Raw genomic sequence first — 21,018 nt, 5'->3', positions numbered from 1 at the left:
ATTCCAAAATACATACCAGGGGTTAAGTGGTAAATACATTATGAAAGAGGAAAGAAAAATAGATTAAATACGTCAGCAGTTCATGCAATTAAGAAATGCACATATATCAAGAGTCTTAGAAAATCAAGAGAAGTGTTACAGCCTTTGCAAATATGAGGTCATACTCTTCTGTTGTGTTTGTTATGATCAGTTATGTCAGGAAAAAAAAAGAAGTCAGGTCAGGTTATGATTGGCTGCAGGGACTTCCGACCAGCCCCTTTAAATGAAGAGGCGTGTTTATCCAGGGCATGGCTACGTGAGGGCGAGGTGTTTTCGTCTACTGCGTGCTAGTGCTAGCCTGCATGAGTACATGTTTGGCCTGCAGTAGAAGTAGTTCTTCGACGTGTTTACATTTGCACAATGAAAATGTCTTTTAAGGCAGTGGCCGCTACATTAACCCGTACACTGTGGACTAAAGGACACAAGACTCCTCCTCTTGCGCGATCTCCCAAAGTTAACAGACTTTCTACAACATGTAGAGTGTCCGCGGCAGGCGCAGGGATAGAGCAGGGCTGCAAAGAAAAAACTAAAATCGGCAGCTCGGACAGGCCGAGTGGCGAGGTGCCATCATTCACCGAGCCGGCTCACAGATGCACGACTGGGGATAAGAAACGACCCACGGGACCCAAAGAGCCCGTGGGTGCTCCCGGTGTTGCTACTGGTGTTAAAAGACGGTCACACACCTCCACCGCAGTTCCAGCGAACTCGACGTCCTACCTGTGGGCTCGTTACAACGAGACGAAACGGCTGGTTCACGGTAAGCAGAGGATCACCTCTTTGTTCCCCAAGTCACCCCCAAAATAGCATCACGGGCGGGAACATTTTGTTATTCGGATCGGAGTTTGTTTTCCATCTTTTCAAAGTTATCCCAATCGTACAGATGGCACAATAATGCCGACCCCCTCCACGTCAAACACATATTCGGATGAAGTTTAAACAACTGCTGTTTTAAATAAAACGACAAGTCAATAACAAGTTTCCCACAGTTCCTCTATTTGGTCTTCAAAACAGCCCTAACGTTAGCTAACGAAACATACTAGCTAGCTAGCTAGCTTATAGCTAATGTTAGATTTTCAAATGGTATTTAAATGTAGTTATAGCAATTACTTTGAGCAGTGAAAAAATGGTTGTTTAAGCAGACCGCTAATTTAGTATAATATATCATCTTACGTTACATTTGAGAGAAACGAAAGATAAAGAGTTTTTTTTGTAACAGCTAACTAACGTTACAGGTTAAATATATAGCTAAAGTCTAATGTTAAAAATAGAGCAACATAATGGTTACTTTTAAAAAGGAGTGATACAAGTTCTGTATAACACCATAGAAGTAAAGTTATTTTTTTATTTAACAGTCTAATATAATATTGCAAATGGATCAAAATATTTACTTTTCAGAGCTGTTATTCTGTCCACGTGGACCAGCCCGATCTTAAGTGTGTTATCATCGGGGGACAATAGATACAGCAAACAACAAGATAAGTAACAATAGTTCTTTGTAAAAAAAACAAACAAAAAAAACAAACAAACTCAATTACCATTACAAGCCCTGCATTCAAAGTCTTCAAAGTGTACAAGAAAAATGTACTTAAAGAACAGTAAAAGTACTCATTTTGCAGCATAATGCCCTACTACAGTGCTATTATGATATATGACTAGTATTACTGATACATTAACATTAATACAACATTTTAATGTTGAAACTTGTTCGAGATGGAGCTAATTTAACCTACTTTATAAAGCTACTGTTGGATTGCTTAATTTATAACCATGCATCAAGTACCTAAAAGTTGTATTATAAGGACAGTACTTGCATAAATGTACTTAGTGACCACTGGCACCACTGGATACATGTTTTTTTTTTTTATACTTTACTGTATAATCAATGTACATTTCTCCTGTGATAAATGGATAGGATGTTTTTTCTCTCAGTAACTGATTTGAATCAAAGCATGAATTGTGAATAGAATTTTAATTTAAGTTGGTTGTGCAATCTAAGACTGACTAGTTATTTCATAGATCTAAACTTTTATGATGTGACTCAGCCCTGAAATACAGGCATTTCCCGAAGTAGATTGACTGGAGGAAACTAGTTGGTACACGTATTTCCTGCTGCACAGCTGTAGCCCTCATTGAACTGTCCCAGCACAGAAAGCCATGGCCCACTTTCTCCTATAGACCCACAGTGCCAGTCCTGTGCTCATATTCCAGCCAGGGTATTAGAGGCTGTCCCTGGAACAGATTGTAAACTGTTTGTTTAATCTGTGCCCATCCATTAGCTGCATGATTGTTGTACTTATCAGGTGTGCAACAGTGGCTAGCACACCCTTAAATAGATAATGTAAAAAACCTCTATTACAAGAGTTAGGCTAATGAATGCTATGCTCCCAACCAGGGATACATAAAATCCAGTACAACAGTGCTTTACGAAATGTTTTTTTTTTTTTTGTTGGATGGATCTAGTTCTCTGAAGAGTCAGCACACATTACGCAACCTTTGATGAGCGTGCCAGCCCCACTAGATTGAAAACAGCAGTGGGGTTACTGCTATCCTGTCGGAAGGTTTCATAATACAAGAGAATAGTACAGATTTGTTTTTACATTGTGAATGGCCTAATCCTTCCCTTCCTCAAAATGAAAACAGTGACTTGTGTTTTGTCCCCCTTATCTTGCTTAGCTGTGGATTTCCGTCTGATCTGTATTTAAGTTGTTTAATTTGAACTAGTGTTTCCCATCTGCTCTCAGATGTGATCCCACCAGGTGCGTGTAACCTCCTCAACTCCTCCACCGTCTACGCCAACAATGAGGTCAACCTGGCTGAAGTGGACATCTACGGCTTTGACTATGACTACACACTGGCTCTGTACTCAAATGCGCTCCACTCAATGATCTACAATACAGCGAGAGACTTCCTAATTGAACACTTTAAGGTGTGTTTTACAGCAGTTGCATCAAGTAGATTGGCATTACAACTGCTTTTAGATTCCGGTTAATTCATCCTTTTTGTCCTCCTGTTTGACAGTACCCTGAAGGCATCCGCAAATATGATTACATTCCCAACTTTGCCGTTCGGGGTCTTCACTATGACATCCAAAAGGTATACTCTTTTAAATCACAAATGTCCCATTGCAGAAAGAGAAATGTTTACATTATTTCTCTGTACAGATAATTACAAGTAAAACTCTTTTCCGCCTCTGTAGGGTCTTCTGATGAAGATAGATGCCTTCCATTACATTGAGCCAGGAACGGTGTATCGGTAAGAGGCTGATGCTCTATTGAGTGTATGTTAAGTAACACTTATGCCACCTTTTACCTCCGCCAAGGAGCTTACGTTTTCAGTTTGGTTTCTTTGTCTGTTTGTTTGTCAGTAGGAAGGCTTGTGACTTACAATGACTTACAAAGATACATAACAGCTACTTATGTATGCACTACACAGGATTTACCCTATTATACTTTATCCACTGGAATTGATAGGTCAAACAGCAAACAGCCACCCACAAATAGTCTATAAACAAAGCATCAGGCTGTCTTTGAGATTTCACATGAACAATGTTTAAAGTTACTCAGGCTACCGAAGAATACCATAATTCCTCCGTATCAATTAGGCCTGAGCGACGCACTCCAAGTTTCCATCCTTAACCGTTTTGCCAGCAGCGTGTTAGCATTTGGACAAAGAGCTGTGTGTCCAGTGTGTGCAGACTGTAGTTACAGTTTTGCCTGAGGCCTTTTGGAGGAGCAACACTAAGGTTTTAGTTCGTGATCTCCCTGCAGGGGACAAGGTCTCTAACATGTTCCGTATGAGCTTCAACTTTACTCTGCAAACAAAAGTGTATGGGGAGTTGCACCTGGAATTGCCTCCAGCCTGAAAATAAACAAGAACTTTGCTATAAAAATGTGAAAAGGTGAAGTGAAAAACATGCAGCTGTTACTTGCATCTATTCTGAATAAAACCAAAGGATGCAGCCAATGGCTGAGTATGACTTAGCTCAAGGTTCAAAGGCGTTCTACTGTCAGCTATTCCATCAATCAATAGATAATCTCTCTCAAGGGTTAAAGACGACACAAGGGTTAACAAACAGCCATGTGCAGTATATCGGCTCTTCCTCTCTCTCCACTGCTGGCTGTTCCAATTTAAGGGGAGAGAGGAGTAAGAGGGGTTAGGATCATGACCGGCCTTTGACGAGCTGTTAGAACCTCCATCTTCAGCCAGAGAGGACTTTATTTCTTCAGCTTCTTCTTGCGTTGTCACCCCGGTGGGAGGTGTGCAAACAGGGCTTGCAACAGGTGAATCGAATTGAACTGCCTTGTTTTCTTTTTGCCATGGCTATATGATGCTAACTGCAGAATGGATTTCAAGGACTTTGCGTGCCGATTAATGGCCTCCAACGTTTATATTTTTGTACTGAACATGAGTTGAATATGCACCGCAGCGCCGCCACGCCTTGATGCTCATGACAAGTATAGCATGTATAGTTATCTTTATTCAAGTGAATTAGGCTTAAATCGCCATCATGCATGAATGAATATCTTTGCAATTTTACACATAATAATCCTCGATGATCACATTACACAAAACTGAAATTGCACGTCAAAAGGACACATTTTTAGTTAAAATATAGTTTAAATAATCTTAAAAAAACAATGGCCTTGGCTGAGGTCTGCGCTCTCCGAGTGCCCTTCTAGTTTCTTTATCTACATCCCTGCTGCTGAAAATAAAATCATCTATGTGCTTTATCTGATAAGGTTGTGTGTTTTTAAGCTCTATTGCATTTATTTCTGTTTGATGTTCCCAGGGGAATGAGCCCAGTGCCAGACGAGGAGGTCCTTCAGCTCTACGGGGGGACCTACCATGTCCCCCTGCAGCAGGACAGTGGCTTCTATGGAAAGGTGTGTATAGTAATGTGAACACAACTGGATAATCTAAATCGGGTACTTCAGTTTGCTTTGAATGTTTGTAATAACATGTGTGGAGAGAGCTGCCTGACATTTATTATAAAGTTATTGCACTTTGTATTCAGATGTTTTCTTATCTGTGAAACACGTGTTTGGTTTGGCACAGATGAGAAAGCTCTTCTTAACTTTGTGGGCTCAACACATTTGTTATAATCTCAAACAGGCATGTAGTTCAGGATTAAATCTGTTACTGTCCGCGGATATTTGAAGTGTCTGGCTTTAGTATTACATAAGCCCAGATTTTGAATTTTGTAATCTCTTTTGTTCCATCATCGTCATGAATCAGCTGGAAGGCAGTGTTCCAGTCCCTAAAAGCTAACCGCAAGAACACTGTGTCCAACAAAATAATTAGTTTTTAGTTATGAATTTTGTAGGAGCCACACTCAATCAGTCAGGAAAAGTAGAAATCTCTATTGAGTCTGACAGTCACAAAGGACTTGTTTTGCTAATTAGGAGCAATTTTGAATCGGGCTCAAATAGTTGTGGTCCATCGGGTCTTTTAAGTGCTTTCCTGCAGCAGGAAGTATGCCTCTCAGACTTCTAATTCTTCTTGAAACTTTCCTATCCAAATAGTTTTGGCGTGGCTCTTATCCGTCTCTTAGTGGGCCGTGGTTGTAGTGAAAAGGGTTCCTTATGTGATTAGCAAGTGTTCATTTTACAAATTCACAAACATTTACCGCATCCCAAGTCATTATCAAGCATTATACTATATTTTCTATCACAGGGACCAAAGGTTAAGCAGTTCATGGACATCTTCTCCATTCCTGAGATGACTCTTTTGGCCGCGACAAATGATTTTTTCATCACCAGCGGCATCGAATACGATCCAGTTCACCTCTTCAAGGATGTCTCAGTGAGTGTGCCCCCCAACTCTCGCTGTATTGAATGTTACACCCTGACAGATTCACCCTGTAGCTCATGCTGAGAAGCATACTGACCCAGTGTATTTGACTGTTACACATACTGTCATTCTCCAGCTGGAGGCTCAGGAATCTGCTGAGTTCAGTGAAAACTGCAATGGACTCTTATTGGTAGAACACAGAACAATAGCTGCTTTTCCTCTCTGAGATGGTTTCCAATTGCAGGGCACTACAGCTCGATATCTGCTTTGATTGAAGAAAAAAACAGCAATTTTATATAATGGGCTATCTCTTCACACATGTAGCACACAACATGGATGTTGCTCATGTCAGATGTGTCCTCATTTACTGGAAATACTGTTTGTTTTAGACGATGGGTGGTCGCTGGGTAGAGGGTGCAGCAGACAGGACATTACACTGAATGTTGGAGCCGTTTATAATTGTTCATAAACAACCGAGTCTCTTGCTCTTCCTTGAATTTGTCTGACAATTTTGGCATCAGCTCTTACCAACAAAAGTTCCCGAATCCCGTCGTCTCTCCAGTTAGACCTTTTCGTTGCGGTCTTGATGTAAATCACTCTTGGATGTTTCTTTTCTTCCAGTTTTGCGCGAGCGGCATGAAACATCATCAATTTTCACACATTTGGAGCAACCAGAAATTACACTGATTTTGTACTAGGGAAGCTGGCAGGGTAAACGCCGTTTAATGTCCGATCCGACTGATTCGGACATTTGCAATCCAATGTCTGGATAATTTCATGTTTGAAAAGCAGCTTATGTAATACTTCTTTAATCCTCAGGAAGCAATTGGCATGGTTCACCTGAAAGGCTACATGTACAAGTGGGTCATGAAAGATCTCGGTAAGAAATGTTGTTCCTAAGTTTGTATCAAGCCAGCACATTACTGCACATAAAATAACATTACAGTAACATTTTGTGCCACTGAGCTGTCTTCCTTTTCTTCATAGATAAGTTCATTCAGAGAGGAGAGGAGACGGCTGCTGTTTTGCATCGATTGGTCAGTCAGGGAAAGAAACTATTCCTTATTACCAACAGTCCCTTCAGCTTTGTGTAAGTGTTGGCTATCTGTCAGCTATGAGTCCAGTCTGATTCATAACAAGCGTAACAATCTGTTATTCTAATGGGGTTTTTTTTCTTCTCCCGTGCGCAGGGATAAAGGGATGACACACATGGTGGGGAAAGAATGGAGAGACTTCTTTGATGTTGTCATTGTCCAGGCAGACAAACCTCACTTCTTCACTGATTGCATCAAGTGAGTAAATGTTTTGCAGAAAGTGGTGAATCTGGTTCAGAAATGCCATTAAAAATTGTCACCCTTTCAGACCCTTCAGGCGCTTGGATGGTAATGGAGACCTTCGGTGGGAAAAGATAAACAGTTTGGACAAAGGACAGATCTACAAACAGGTCTGTATCACCTTATGCTACTGTCTGACTTCTCTCAAAGCTAAATGTTTCCCTATGTTTGAGCTGTCCTGATCCTCTTATCATTAGGCTTTCTCTCTCTATTTAGTAGTGTTTACATGTTACACGTTTTTACTTGTTGCATTCTGTGTGTACTTAATGAACTAAAGAGAATGGTTTGTGGTTTTCTTTTGTGTTCCAGGGAAATCTCTTTGACTTTCTCAGACTGTCAGGCTGGCGAGGTTCAAGGGTTCTTTACTTTGGAGACCATCTGTATAGTGACTTGGCTGTAAGTGTCAAAGCACGCGGATGAATCCCTGCGTTAAGTATCCACAGTATGACTAACTGTTAAAGGATGTTTTTCTATGCATTTAATGCACACAATGTATCCTGTTTCCTCTCAAAGTGGGAATTTGACAAAAAATATCATTTTTCAAGATTTAAAAAAAGTAGCAATTATTCATTATTTACGGTCCAGGCCCTGTCAAACACAGATGTGCAGATTCACACACTGCCAGATGCCCACTGTCTCCACCTATTGCACAATTCAGAAAATTTCCAATCTGACGTTTGGGTGGGGCCAGAGGGGGCTGTGAACAGCAGATGGCAGTGCAGACTCCCTGATACTGTTTAAAAAATGATACATTTAAAAAATGTAGAATCAATGGTATGGATATTTTTTTTTTTTTTCTGTGGATATGACTCCCCTGGAGTACTCTACTGCTTCTCTCTTAAATAAAGATGCCACGTGATTTGATGGATTTTGTAGAACACACTGATGACTTAACATTGTACAGGCTAGAGTTTGACCGAAGCAATTTCACTTGGTGGTAGGACCTGATGTTGCGACATGGCTGGCGAACAGCAGCCATAGTGCCGGAGTTGGAGCAGGAAACCAAAGTGGTGAGCACAAAGCGGTACGCTCTGAGCCTCACCTGGCTACAGGCTTTAACCGGCCTGATGGAACGCCTACAGGTGAGAAGTGAATCCCTTTTACTCTGTTTTTACGCAGGGGCTCTCCAAGAAACCACAGTGACACACCTGAAAATGCCAGTCTTGACCAACTCCAACCCAAAATGTGTTAAGGGTTAAAGGGGACAGATTTTGACATAGCTAGCACTTATTCATGTTTGGTAAGCCTCATATTGCAAAATGAACTGTTGGCAAACCACCATCTGCACTGACACTCATTTCCAGCTGTTTGTGACTGGTTTGATGACATGTCGACAAAACGGGATGTCAGAAATATTGTCCAAACGGTGTATGTTCTCACCTTTTTAAACTGAAGGTCAGATGATTAGTTGCTTATGTATCTGTAAATACTAGGTTTCCATTAAATGTTTTTTTTTTCTTCTGTATAACAGACCTCGATTTGTTCATATTGTCGTTTTCTTTATTATCTTAGACTCATCGGGACCCAGCATCTAAAGTGGTGTTTGAGGAATGGCATAACGAGAGAGAAGAACTCATGTGGGTGCCACTAATTTAATCCATCACTCAATGTTGTGTACCTCCCAATGAGCCTAATGACCCTGCTTTTATCACATATGGTGCATTTATCAAAGTACAGTTCTGAGGTGCTTGTACTTGTACTTTTAAGTTTTATGACACTTTATACTTACTACACTATATGTACTTGACAGCTATAGTTACTTTGTAGATTAAGATTTAAAGAACCTACAATGAGCATATAACATATGTTATTTTACAGTAAATTAAACTGCCCAACTGTAAATAAAATAGGTAGAATTAGCTCCACTTCGAACAGCTTTAATATTAAAATGCTGTTTGAATGCAGAGGGCATTCTGCCTGCATATTTAGTGCAAGACTTTCACTTGTAATTGGGTATTTTTACTTTTTGTTTTGCTACTTTTACTTTCCACTTCCACCTTTTTGTGTGTGTGTGTGTGTGTGTGTGTGTGTGTGTGTGTGTGTGTGTGTGTGTGTGTGTGTGTGTGTGTGTGTGTGTGTGTGTGTGTGTGTGTGTGTGTGTGTGTGTGTGTGTGTGTGTGTGTGTGTGTGTGTGTGTGTGTGTGTGTGTGTGTGTGTGCATCTATACATGCCTAAAATCATTTTAACGTATATACCCTGACCTTTTATGTGTCGCAGGGTGATGACAAAGAACTTGTTCAACCCTCAGTTTGGCAGCCTCTTCCGAACGTGTCACAACCCCACTTACTTCTCCAGACGTCTGTGTCGTTTCTCGGATGTCTACATGGCCTCGCTCAGCTGCCTTTTAAATTACGACCTCTCGTACACCTTCTACCCCCGCCGCACCCCCCTGCAGCACGAGGCTCCTCTGTGGATGGACCAACTTTGCACAGGCTGCATGAAGACACCTTTTCTGGAGGAGATGTCTCACATACGATGAGATCTCTGTGCTCTCCTCAGTGACTGTCTAATGTTTCCTATTTTAGGCCCAGCGGACATATCTTAGATTCTTATACTGTAGCTAGTTTTATTTTTAGTCGAGAAGGTGCTGCACAACTCCCTCTACAGGGAAAAGGATCCCTGTTCTACCCATTGACATATATAAAAGGTTCTACCCGGTGACCCACTTCCCTGAGGAATTCACTAGAGGGTGCTGTAGATTTAGCTGCTGTCCAGAGAGCATGTGGATCAATATTGACAGACGCTCTGCTGGTTGCAGCCTCAATCAAAGTGATATGAAAATGCTGAGCAATAAAAAGCTACCGATGCACAAATAAACAAGTAAAATCTGACATAATAATGTGGTTTTTTTTTTTTATACACTTCCCGTGTTGGTAGGGGCTTATAGAAGTCAGGTTAGGACTTTTCTATGGAACAGGGTAACAGATTTATAATGAAATTTGCAATGACGTTATTTTAGCTGTACATGTTTTTTGATGTTGAGATTTTTTCTTATTACCAAATTGTGATGATGCGTTTTTGGATTTGATGATTGTGCTTGTTTTAGTTTTTTATGTTGGACGTCTTGTGCTTCTTTGTGTTTTCTCTGTCGTCAAACATCTTGGCACCATGTTGGAAATAAGTGTTTTTCACTTTCATGTGTTCTCTATCTGATACGATTGGGATTATTGTGAACAGAATGAGGACAGCCTAACATTTAATTAATGAAATACATCTAGTGACTTGCGTATGTAGTCAAACCTCTGTCAAATTGCCTTTCATTTTTTTGATTGGTCTGTTGGTTGCTAGGCAGCGCAGCCTCCATTCATCACCACTGTACTCGGCATCACTAACTCATTCACTTTCCAGCCGCCTGCCTGAAGACAACAGCCAAGGTACTGTCCTCTCTGCATGCTCCAACACGGGGAGTGTTGCTGTTCAGCGGTGTGGTGTGTGTGTACAATAGTTGCAGCTGAATTTAAATAGCTGGAGTAGCGAGTATAGCGGTAATGGTCAAGTTTTTAGTAGTTCTGTCCCGTGCAGGAATTATTGGTGGAGCTGCTCCTCCTTGGCGTTGTTGCACGGGCAGTGTTGTTTGTGTTGATTATTACGTAGCAGTAATCTTTGTTGCATCATTTTTTCATACCTCCTTTTTGTTTTACTTTAAGAGACAAAAGTTTTGATTCAAGAGTCGCCGTTAAAAAAAAACTACTAACTAAAAATGGTTTGTTCGCTGACATCATCGATGCGTGTCGATCGTGAAGTTGAGATTTGTTTTAAGACATTTAGCCTTGTTCGTTTTTTAAGATAAGATATTTGATCAAATATTTCCTGGGGAGTATTTGGTAGAAACAACTGTTTTTAGTTTGACTAGCGTTTTGGGACTTTTTTTTTTGTTGTTTGTGGGTGACCTGAAGGCAAAACACTCTTTGTGCTTTGTGTGTTTCCCATCAGATGTCACTGCATGCAGATGTGTCACGTTTTCTGAAAATACGAAATGTTCAATATTAAATACATAGCCATTATGACAATACCAAATAAATACATTTAAAAAGAATCAATTGGAGTTCATTTTTTATATATATATATATATATATAAACTGTTATGTCAAAACGCCCTTTTCCAAGAGTGTTTTGATTGCACAATAGCATTTTCTCCAATGACATTTTATTCCATAATGTCACCGTTCCTGCAGCTATGCCTTCTATTGAGTATGGATGGAGTGCATATTTGGCATAATTGAATGTCAATTTAGTGATTATTTGCACCTCAACATTCCTGTTCAAGCTTTATAGATTGATGTGATACTTGATGACAGAATGACATTTTCTCTCAATCTCAATCATTGATCCACAGACCACATTCCCATTAAGGAGCTGCAGGGCTTCCTGTTTCCTGCACTGAGCGGCTCCATCTTTTTTTGCACATCAACACCTCTTATGGCACACTGCTTGGTGGCTGCATATTGCATCCAGTGTTAAATCCTCTTTGGGTATGTTTTTTTTTTTTTCTTTATCTTCCCTCGATAGATTTGAGTAGAATACAGGTCTCCATTTATTCACTGAAAATGCATTGAGATGCTTTAACAGAATCACATTAGCATCAAGAAACATATTTCAGGCTGTGTAAAATTAAAGTATTTGAGGAAATCTGAAGATTTAGAGCGTTAAGGACTTTTCTAATACCAGGTGTCTTTTCTCAAATTGGAGTACCTTATATACTGTACCATATTTACTGACAATACTGAATATTTATTTGAGGTAATTGAGAAGAATGATTCATTGTGTTTATTAATGTCATTCAGAGAGAGTGAGAGATAGAGGGTATCAGTTCATTTTTTGTCTTTTTTTGTGTTACAGTATATCTCTTAGAGTAGGATTTCCCTGATACCAGCATCCTGTTTTAGACTCTATGATACCCAGTGCCAGAAGATATCAGCCCATATTGATTTCTGACTGCTGATCATTTTACATGTTTTGAATTTTAAAAAGACGAATGCTTGGAGGGTTGTTTTTCCTGCGATGTTTGTTTATTCTATTTAAGTAGTGCATCTGTGTATTTGCGAGGTTGACTGGTGTTTCAGTCTATTTCATGGCTGCCTGCCTTTAGTGAATAAGCCTGCACCTGAGCAGCAGAAACTGCCAGGACTAAAAAAAATGTCAATGTGCTGACCTCTTTAAATGTGTTTAATGTATTTGGCATGAAAGCCTAAAGCCCCAATTTAGTGAAAAACAAGTGAGTAGGAATGAATACATTTAACAGATCCAGTTTTTATTATACTGGAATATATATTTGCTTTATTTGATAGATAAACTTGCACAGGACAGTCCCTAAAATGATTACACAGATGTGTAGTTTTCTAAAATCAGTCCCTCCTTTGCCAGTGATCTTCACCCACCCTCTCCTGGAAACCCTTCATCCTTCAGTGCCTCCATCCTGGATTTCTATACACAGCATGCCATCCATTCACAGTTCCATTTCTTCATGCTTATCCTTTTATCTTTCTATCCCTCCACTTTTCCCTTTTCCATCCTCACTCCTTCATTTCCTCACCTCTAAATCTCCCAATTATTTTCCACATACAACCCTCCCTTCTGCACATCTTTATGCTTCCAGTTGAGTGCCTCCGTGTCTGTCGCTATGCGAGCCGTGGGAGGCTGCGGACTCGAATGATTTGTGTGCTCTGGCAGCCAGTCCCTCCACACAGCAGCCTCTTCTATTATTCAATGTAACGGGACCTTCACTTTTTACAGCTGAGCAATGTTCTCTGCTCAATGTAGAGATTTGCCTGCTGCAGATGATATTTTTTTTACCAGCAACAATAGAAGCCCCACAGAGAAAACACAGACTTACACGGTTTGTTTTACCCTATCATGACTCTTGCTCTTCTGCAAAACCATTGTAAAATCACAACATATTTGTTAATTCATGAGGTTTGAATTCCTTTTTGGCCGAGCAACAAGAAAAAGGCAGATGGGCTCGTCCTGGTGGGGTTGGAAATCCTTGTTCTGGCTATAAAACACAGAGTTTGGGAGGATGAGCGTTGGAGAGGGGCTGCAAGGCAGAAATGAATTGGCCCCTGCCAAAGTCCTGGAGTGGGGCAGTTTAAATTCACTGTTGTGTAATCATTAATCAGATCTCACATGATAAGTTTGTAATGAATAAGGTTAAATCCCCAGTAGCTCAAATAGTTTTTGTAGCTATTTTGTCTCAAGAGTGATGTAAAATTAATAACATGCCATACTCATAAAGTTAACTGATTTAGTGGGAGTGATTATGTAGAACGGGATGTACAGTTATGAAATATACAGTATCAATTTTACATTGGGAGGTTAACAAGTTTGTGATATGACGTGATATTGCAACAATGACAACTGCAAAGAAAATCTATTCTGTATATTTTAGTACGTATTTGCACCAGATCCCAACTTTGCATTGTACATGCAAGGACTTAAAAACAATTGCAAAAATACACTAAATGGTGTTAATGGTAAAAGAAAAATGGTTTAAAACTGCTATGATGGTAATAAAGGGAGTGATGGACTTTAATAAAAAACACAACCCCTTTTGTGTGCATATACAATTATTTTAAAGTAATAATTTGTGAAATTTTCATATAAATAAATGTATCACTGACACTTTTACAGTGAAATTCAAACAATGCTGAAATACCTATCATAGGTCTGGTAGCCTATAGATGTTTAACCAAATCCAAATAGCTAATTCAACATAATAAGAGTACTCCACAGATGTCGCATTGTATGAAATTCCTCAGAAATATTACGGAGTCGATGATCTGATGAATCAAATCTCTTTACTTCATGCAGCATGGAGAGAAGACCTGAACATGGTGTTCTTTCCAGACTTTCAGAGTGCATTGCCTTATACATCCTCAAGTAGACAAAAGAGCAGCAGTTGCTGAGATCATGACAAGGTTGATTTACTCATTCAGTCATCATGTGTCCAGTACTTGGCCCTTCCTCAGGGCAATGGCCCTTTAATGTTAACTCATAGTTTACTGTCAGCTGACTCTAATCTGACAAACCTCACAACTCAAACGCACAATCAAAGGCGACACCAAAATCAATACTTGAGTACTAAACCTAAAATGTTCATTTACCACAACTCCTAAAACATTGTCACACTCACAATGGACAGTTAAAAAAATTTTTATCAAAATTGATGCAGCAGAACCAGAGATCTTTTTTTTATCCCATGCACTCTACTTTTTTTTGTCAAAAACTGGTGCCTACATTACCCACAATTTAACCCAACCGCTGACGGTTTGGTAGGAGATTCAGGTGTGTTATGCTAGTAGCCTCGAGCCGCTAGCCTCAAGCGGGGACGAGGAGCGGATTACAGAGGTCTGGGAAACTCACTTCTTTCTAACTCCACACCCACAGATTTGTTTTATTTCAAACTTATAATGTTCAGCCCCAAACGACACTGACTCCAACGTGATATCATGACTTTGCGTAAACATACACGCCACTTTCTAAAGCCAAGTAGTACGTGTTATCTGTCCGCGTTATGAGCTATCCGTGTATATACACAGAAACGGGACGTTGCATTTGGAGCTATCCGCGTGTGTGTTTACGCCGTGTATGTCTACGCCAGAACGGGATGTTGCATTTGGAGCTCCGGTTGGGTTTAGGAAAAGAACAACAGCGTTGGCTTTAGTAAAAGAAAAAAGCAACGGAAACGTAAAATGCGGGACACAATCCCCGGTCTCCTGGGTGAAAGTTCTGTTTGACCCATCCACCACCCCGACCAACCTCCCTACGTGGATTTTCGCCCTTTCATACTACTTGCTACGGCATAGATTCACACGCAATCGCAAGGTAATTCAATGGAGGTCAAACGGCGTTGATAAACGCGCTAAAAGGCGAGTATGCCTTGATGTCTTGATAACATGCCAATAATGGCATACGAATTGGCGTGTCATACATACGCCACTTCATGAGATCAGTCTGCTGACTCAAGTGACATCACTTGAGGGCATTTGAGACTTTGTGCAGCTCCCTCTGGAGCCATGAAAGGCTTTAGAAAACCTTTTATACACTTGCAGTAGTACTCCCAAGACCTGTAACATTGTGTAAAATCAGTAGAGTTCCCCTTTAGGCCTGTTGAGCTGAGCTTTCATCACCTTACAAACTACTGCTGTTCACCAGTTTTTATTATGAAGAATTATGGCTACACTGTGCTGAAATGCTGCAACTAGGCTGGTATACAAAAGTAACAGTCACTTTGCTAGAAACCTCTATGCTTCAGGAGTTACCTTAAAGTTTAATTGATCACTTCCAAGGCTTTTCACAGGCTAATCTATCTAAACCCTTGCACTCTCCGTTTCATCCAGTTGTTTACTTGGTCCTTTAGCTGATTTTTATCTTCTAGTTTTATTCACCTCAGTTGCCTATTAAAGGTGTGGAGAACCGGGCCATTTCTCCACTTTGCTATTGTACATATAGCAAAGACATTAAAGACATTTCAACTTCAACTATGAAAAGAAACCAGGGGAAGAATCAGAGCTTCAGCCAGACAAGCTGTTCCAGCTTTCACATGGATTATTTATATGCTGGTTTATTTGAGGCCATTGGCTGCTACTGAGACACTCTGCAGCTCTTTCATCATCATACATGTAGGATGCGCCTTTGGCACTATATCAAATATGCAAGCCTGTGAAGATGCACTCTTTAGCTGTGCAATTGACTCTCTACTGCACTCTTGCCCTCTCATGCTGTAGTTTGATGTCTGATATGTTATAGAACCCTTTTGTAAATTACAGCCCTGTCTGTGATGTCAGAAATACAAGCCAGTGCTGTAATTAATATAGTCAGGGGCACCAGGGATGAGAAGCTGCATTAAATGAAGGCGTGTTGTGTCACCATGAAGCTGGGGAAAGCTGACTGATGGTAACATGGAGAGATACTTGTATTAGCAACTACATTGTTTTCATTATCTTGTCTTATTTTTGTTTTTTTTTATCATAAATGTGTCCCTTTCTTCTCCTATATTAAAAGTCATTGTGTTGTTTTTTCTGAGGTGACATCTTAATTATTGCTGTCCCGGGCACCACCAAACAAACAATATTTAAAGCCTCATGTTGATACCTTTTTTTAGAAATTGGATGCATCATTTTCATCCCTGTTGAATTATTCATTTGCAAATTGCATTTGTGTGCATTCTCTGCTCAAAGGAGGATGTCAGTTGGACCACTGCAAACAGCTCATTAGAACGAAAGGGTTCTGTCTCTTTGATTGGCTTTGAATGAGTCACCCACTCTCAGCCTCTGTATCTGCGCGGCTTCTATGTTTACTCTTGATTTTCATCACAAGTTGCCTTTGTACTGTTTCCAGTCCGTTAAGTTTCTCTACCTACCTAAAATGTATATAGGTGTAATCACTGAGTTTTATTTGAATTGGTTACTCAGTGCTATACCTCACATCCACACTCTTTGATGTCGGCCTTATTAACATTCAGGAAAACGTCTTGTCACAGCAGTAGTATCTTGAGTCTGTAGCTTGTATATTGTACATTTAACTATCCTCATCACCTTCATCTCGCTTGATTGAAGTGACTGGAGAACCACTGAAAAATGACTGAAAAGTTATTTTCAATGTGCCACAGCAACTCACTAGATAGACCTAGTCCAACCTCACAACCTTTAAAGGAGCAGTGGTTTAAAGGCGCTGACACACCAACCCGATTATCGGCCGTCTGGCGAGGTCGGTGAGCCGAGTCTGTTTGGTGTGTTCCGTGCCATCGTCAGTTGAGGAGCCGTCGCCATTCATTTGGGCCGATTTGACTTGTTGAATCGGCCAGTGGGCAGTCGGACTCAATGACCAATTACCAGAAATGATGAGTGGGATGAGCCTGACGAACGCCTCTCAAAATCTGATGAATATCTTTTAAACTGACCTTTGTCGATCTGAAATGAAGACAGATTTAGCAACTGTATGGCCTATTTCTCGCTTAAAATGTTTTCAGAAACACATTTCGGTTAACAAATTTCGTAAAATATGTCTGAAATACAACCTGCGAAGTACAACCTCTCAATACAATTATGAACCTGAAAATGAGCATAATATGAGCTCTTTAAGAAGACCATTGTTGTTTTAATCCAAACCACAATCTTTTCTCTAATCTTTACTAGTTATTTTGGTACCTAAACGTCGTTGCCGTATGACGGCCACCTTTTGTCAGCTAAACTCAACTGCCACGGCCACTGAAAGGAACGTCGCCTCGTGGTGCTCTGTAGCCGGCTCACAGTCACGTTTTGTGGGCTAAACTCAACAGCAACCTTTTCTTGGCTATTTAACTGTAAAGACCACAAAATGTAACAGTCATGAGACCGGTCATCATGTGACCAGCCGGCGGTCGCCTAATTTCGTAGGATATCAAATGAATTGTTGTGCATTAATCTTTGTACGATATCATACAAACCCGTTCATGAGAATGCGTTGAGCAAAAGATATGCGTTTTAAAAAGAAAACATATAATGCGGATGTAGCCTAAGAATCGTTTGTGTGTGAATGAGCCCTTTAGCTCTATAGGGAGTGGGTCCTCTTGCACCAGTCCGCCATGTTGCACCGAATGTTTCTACAGTAGCCCAGCACGGACAAACAAAACTCTGTGTCTAGAGAGAGTCTTTTGCGTTTTTGTGTTACCTGAAGGCCACAATAGGTTCGATAAATGCATGGAAAGGGACGGGTGAGCGAAGGGGTATTCAATTGGTTGCACTATGCAACCTCACCACTAGATGTCACTAAATCCTACACACTGCTCCTTTAATTAGATGCACTACAACATCATTGTGACTTTTTTATGGTGTATGTGTGTGTAAGTTATAAGCTAGGGAAGCATTTAGATATGTTCAATTAATTGATACAATATAATATTTATTGGCCAAATAAAGAAATTCAGGGCATGTAGCTGTGTACTGTAAAAGTAATCGTACCACGATGCAGTATTGCTGCAGTTCAGGCCAGGTTTTGTGTGAACACGGCTGACATAAGACGAGACCATGGATTTATCCTCCTTCCTGGCTCTGTTTAGTCTTTCTGTCTATCACCAAACTGCTAAATGCCACCATCTCCTTTTAACATAGAACATTATTTATGGTTTCAAAGTGGATTTCCATAATCACATGTAGCACTTACTGTACATAGGACATGCTATGGTAGGGACATCTACAACTCACTGCAATTAAGTATTCAGTCATCATCCTGGAACAAATGGTTCCCACAGATGACCTAAAGGTTATTCTCCATACACATCCGTGACTGTACTGACCTGGACACATTCAAAACACACCTCTTCATATTAGCTTTCCACATACAATAGTCTTACATTTCTCACCTGATAGTAACTGGTTTTATTGTTTTTAATAGGGGTGGGCGATACTGGGAATTTTGGTATCGATCCGATACCAAGTAGGCTAAATACAGGGCTAGTATCGCCGATACCGATACCGATACCGATACTTTTTACTTGTAACGTCACGATCATTGAATAATTGTGATTTTGCCTTTAGTTAGTTGATTATGATTATGATAAAACATAGGACAAAGATTTTAGGCAAATCTAAATGTTTTTATTTACTAACTAGAACAATATAAAACAATGTAACAGTATAAAAATAATAACAAAATATAAATATAACAGTTAACAACACAACCAAAAATACCTTCCATTACACACAGATATCTGTGAAAAATAAAGTCAGTTGTGCAAAATAAGTAAACAAAAGTTTGTGAATTTACTTAGGCTTAAGCCACAATGTATAAATATGAATATAACTGTTCTGATTCTCCGCTCTCCTCCGGCAGAGCAGGGAGGGGGAAGGGAAGAGAGAGAGAGAGAGAGAGAGAGAGAGAGAGAGAGAGAGAGAGAGAGGGGCGCTGTTTGCACACTGCGCACAGACTTGGAGAGACGCTGTGCTCGCATGAACTCGGAGAGAAACTGCAACAAAAGTATCGATCTCATCACGACAGTATCGATCCGATACCAATACTCATCTTGGTATCGATACTATCGATATTTAGATTGATACGCCCAGCCCTAGTTTTTAATTACTTTTAATATGCTTGTTTTATGTGTTGGTTTTATTGCTTATTTGTTTTTAATGTGCTATATGTGCTGGTTTTACTGTAAAGTATCTTTAAGCGTTTTTGTAGCGTCTGAAAAGCGCTACAAATAAAATGTATTATTATTATTATAATTAAGCATAAAGCCAACATAAATGACAAATGCTACGTGCTGTTCCTCCCTTTAATGATTTCAAATAGTTTCTTCTCTGCACTACTGAGCTGTATGACAGATACTGTAGATGGAGAATAGATACAGAGGGGACACTCACACTCGGGTGTGTGTGTGTGTGGTCTCTGTGAGGATGTTTTCTGCAGAACCATTGCTTTGAAACTGCTATGATGAAAAACTTGCAAGGTGACTTGTAATATACTGTATTGCAGATATGGATTCGCTTGGTCTGACTCATAGGTTGTCTCTGTTGCAGGAGACTAAGCACATTTCCTGCCCTCTTCGTCACTACAGTCTGCTTTTATCTGGGTGACACATGCAGAACTTTCTCTCTGTTTTCGGAGACAACTGCTGTTTCCATGCAAAGGCTGATTTACATCACGGTGTCCAGGAGAGGGCACCGTTACTCTGCATTCCCATGAGCATCACTTATAAACCAGTAATAAAGCACATGCATGTAGACTTACTCTTTTTAACACTTTAAATACACTCACAATATTGAAATAATCAACTTTTTTATTGACCTTTCCAGTGCAAACGTTTCTGAAATCGAAAAACACCTAATCTTGGCTTGTTCAATGCTGCAGTAGTGGTCAGTGGTAATGAAATAAAAAAACTGATTTACTATTCCTGCCTACAGTTGAAAGCAAAAGGAATAAAACTCGCCCTTCAGCTTTTTGGCATTTCTCCACCGGCCGAGGGGTTTAAAGTTGAGTCTTTGCTGTGGTGAGTCATCTATTGATCACCTGGCATGAAGACAGAGTCCTCCTCAGTCACAAAAAACATCCATCACAGAGCTGCTTGGGACGCAGCGGAGAGATAGCATGGCACTGTGGATCCATTAGAACTGAAATAGATCTCTTACTGCAACAAAGATCAATGAGCAACATGTCACTGTAGCTGTTACACTTATACTGCACCGGATCCTCGTTGTCTGAAAAAGATGAACTGCTGAGTAAAAAAATAATGGGGCGACCTCTAGCTTACCTGGTAGAGCGTGCACCAGTCCTTGTCAGTGGCCAGGGTTCGTATCCTACCTGAGGCCCTTTGCTGCATGTCCCCCCCCCCCCCCCCTCCCCCATTTCCTGTCTCTCTTCATTTCTTCTAACAAAGGAAAAAGCCCTAAACATATCTTAAAAAACTATGCCATTTGTAACTGAAAAATGAGGTAGATGGATGAAAACAAAAACGTGCATAATGAGTAATAATAGCCTACTCATTATAGCCAGACTTTCACCAATGAAATGAGAATAATGGGATCAATACAGGGAACTGATAATTGCATTCAAACCTCAACAGAGTGGAACGTAAAGTGGGATACGGCTCGTGCGATTTGAGGACGTTGCAACAACAGCTCTTTTCTTGGGCTGTGTCTGGCATAATATCCTGGCCCTCTAATGAAAGGCTATGAAAGGCTGCAGTGTGTGCGTGAGGCTGTTTGTAGTGGGGGCCCAGGGGCCTGAGGGGCACGTGACCTCATCGGGAGGAGGATGGTTCAGTAGGCTCGCTCTACTCCTCCCAGTCAGACAGTCAACAACCTGTACTGTAACTTCTTTCCAACTATGCTATTTTCAGCCGTCCGCAAGAGGAGTCTACTTTCCAAGTCTGTATACAAAG

General features: G+C 40.4%; 1 protein-coding gene across 1 annotated transcript; it reads left to right on the top strand.

The window, feature by feature from the left end:
* The first annotated feature begins 399 nt into the window (after positions 1 to 399).
* nt5dc2 (5'-nucleotidase domain containing 2) lies at positions 400 to 9,804 on the top strand. The gene is made up of 14 exons (XM_031290185.2): positions 400 to 796; positions 2,781 to 2,965; positions 3,058 to 3,132; positions 3,236 to 3,291; positions 4,829 to 4,922; positions 5,713 to 5,841; positions 6,649 to 6,709; positions 6,817 to 6,919; positions 7,020 to 7,121; positions 7,192 to 7,273; positions 7,473 to 7,559; positions 8,105 to 8,245; positions 8,676 to 8,740; positions 9,381 to 9,804. The coding sequence occupies exons 1-14, from the start codon at positions 400 to 402 to the stop codon at positions 9,640 to 9,642; spliced, it is 1,839 nt and encodes a 612-aa protein (XP_031146045.1). The 3' UTR covers positions 9,643 to 9,804.
* The last annotated feature ends 11,214 nt before the right edge of the window (positions 9,805 to 21,018 follow it).

Source organism: Sander lucioperca, chromosome 12 (assembly GCF_008315115.2).
Source record: "Sander lucioperca isolate FBNREF2018 chromosome 12, SLUC_FBN_1.2, whole genome shotgun sequence".
NCBI lineage: Eukaryota > Metazoa > Chordata > Actinopteri > Perciformes > Percidae > Sander > Sander lucioperca.
This window is presented reverse-complemented; position numbering and strand designations above follow the sequence as displayed.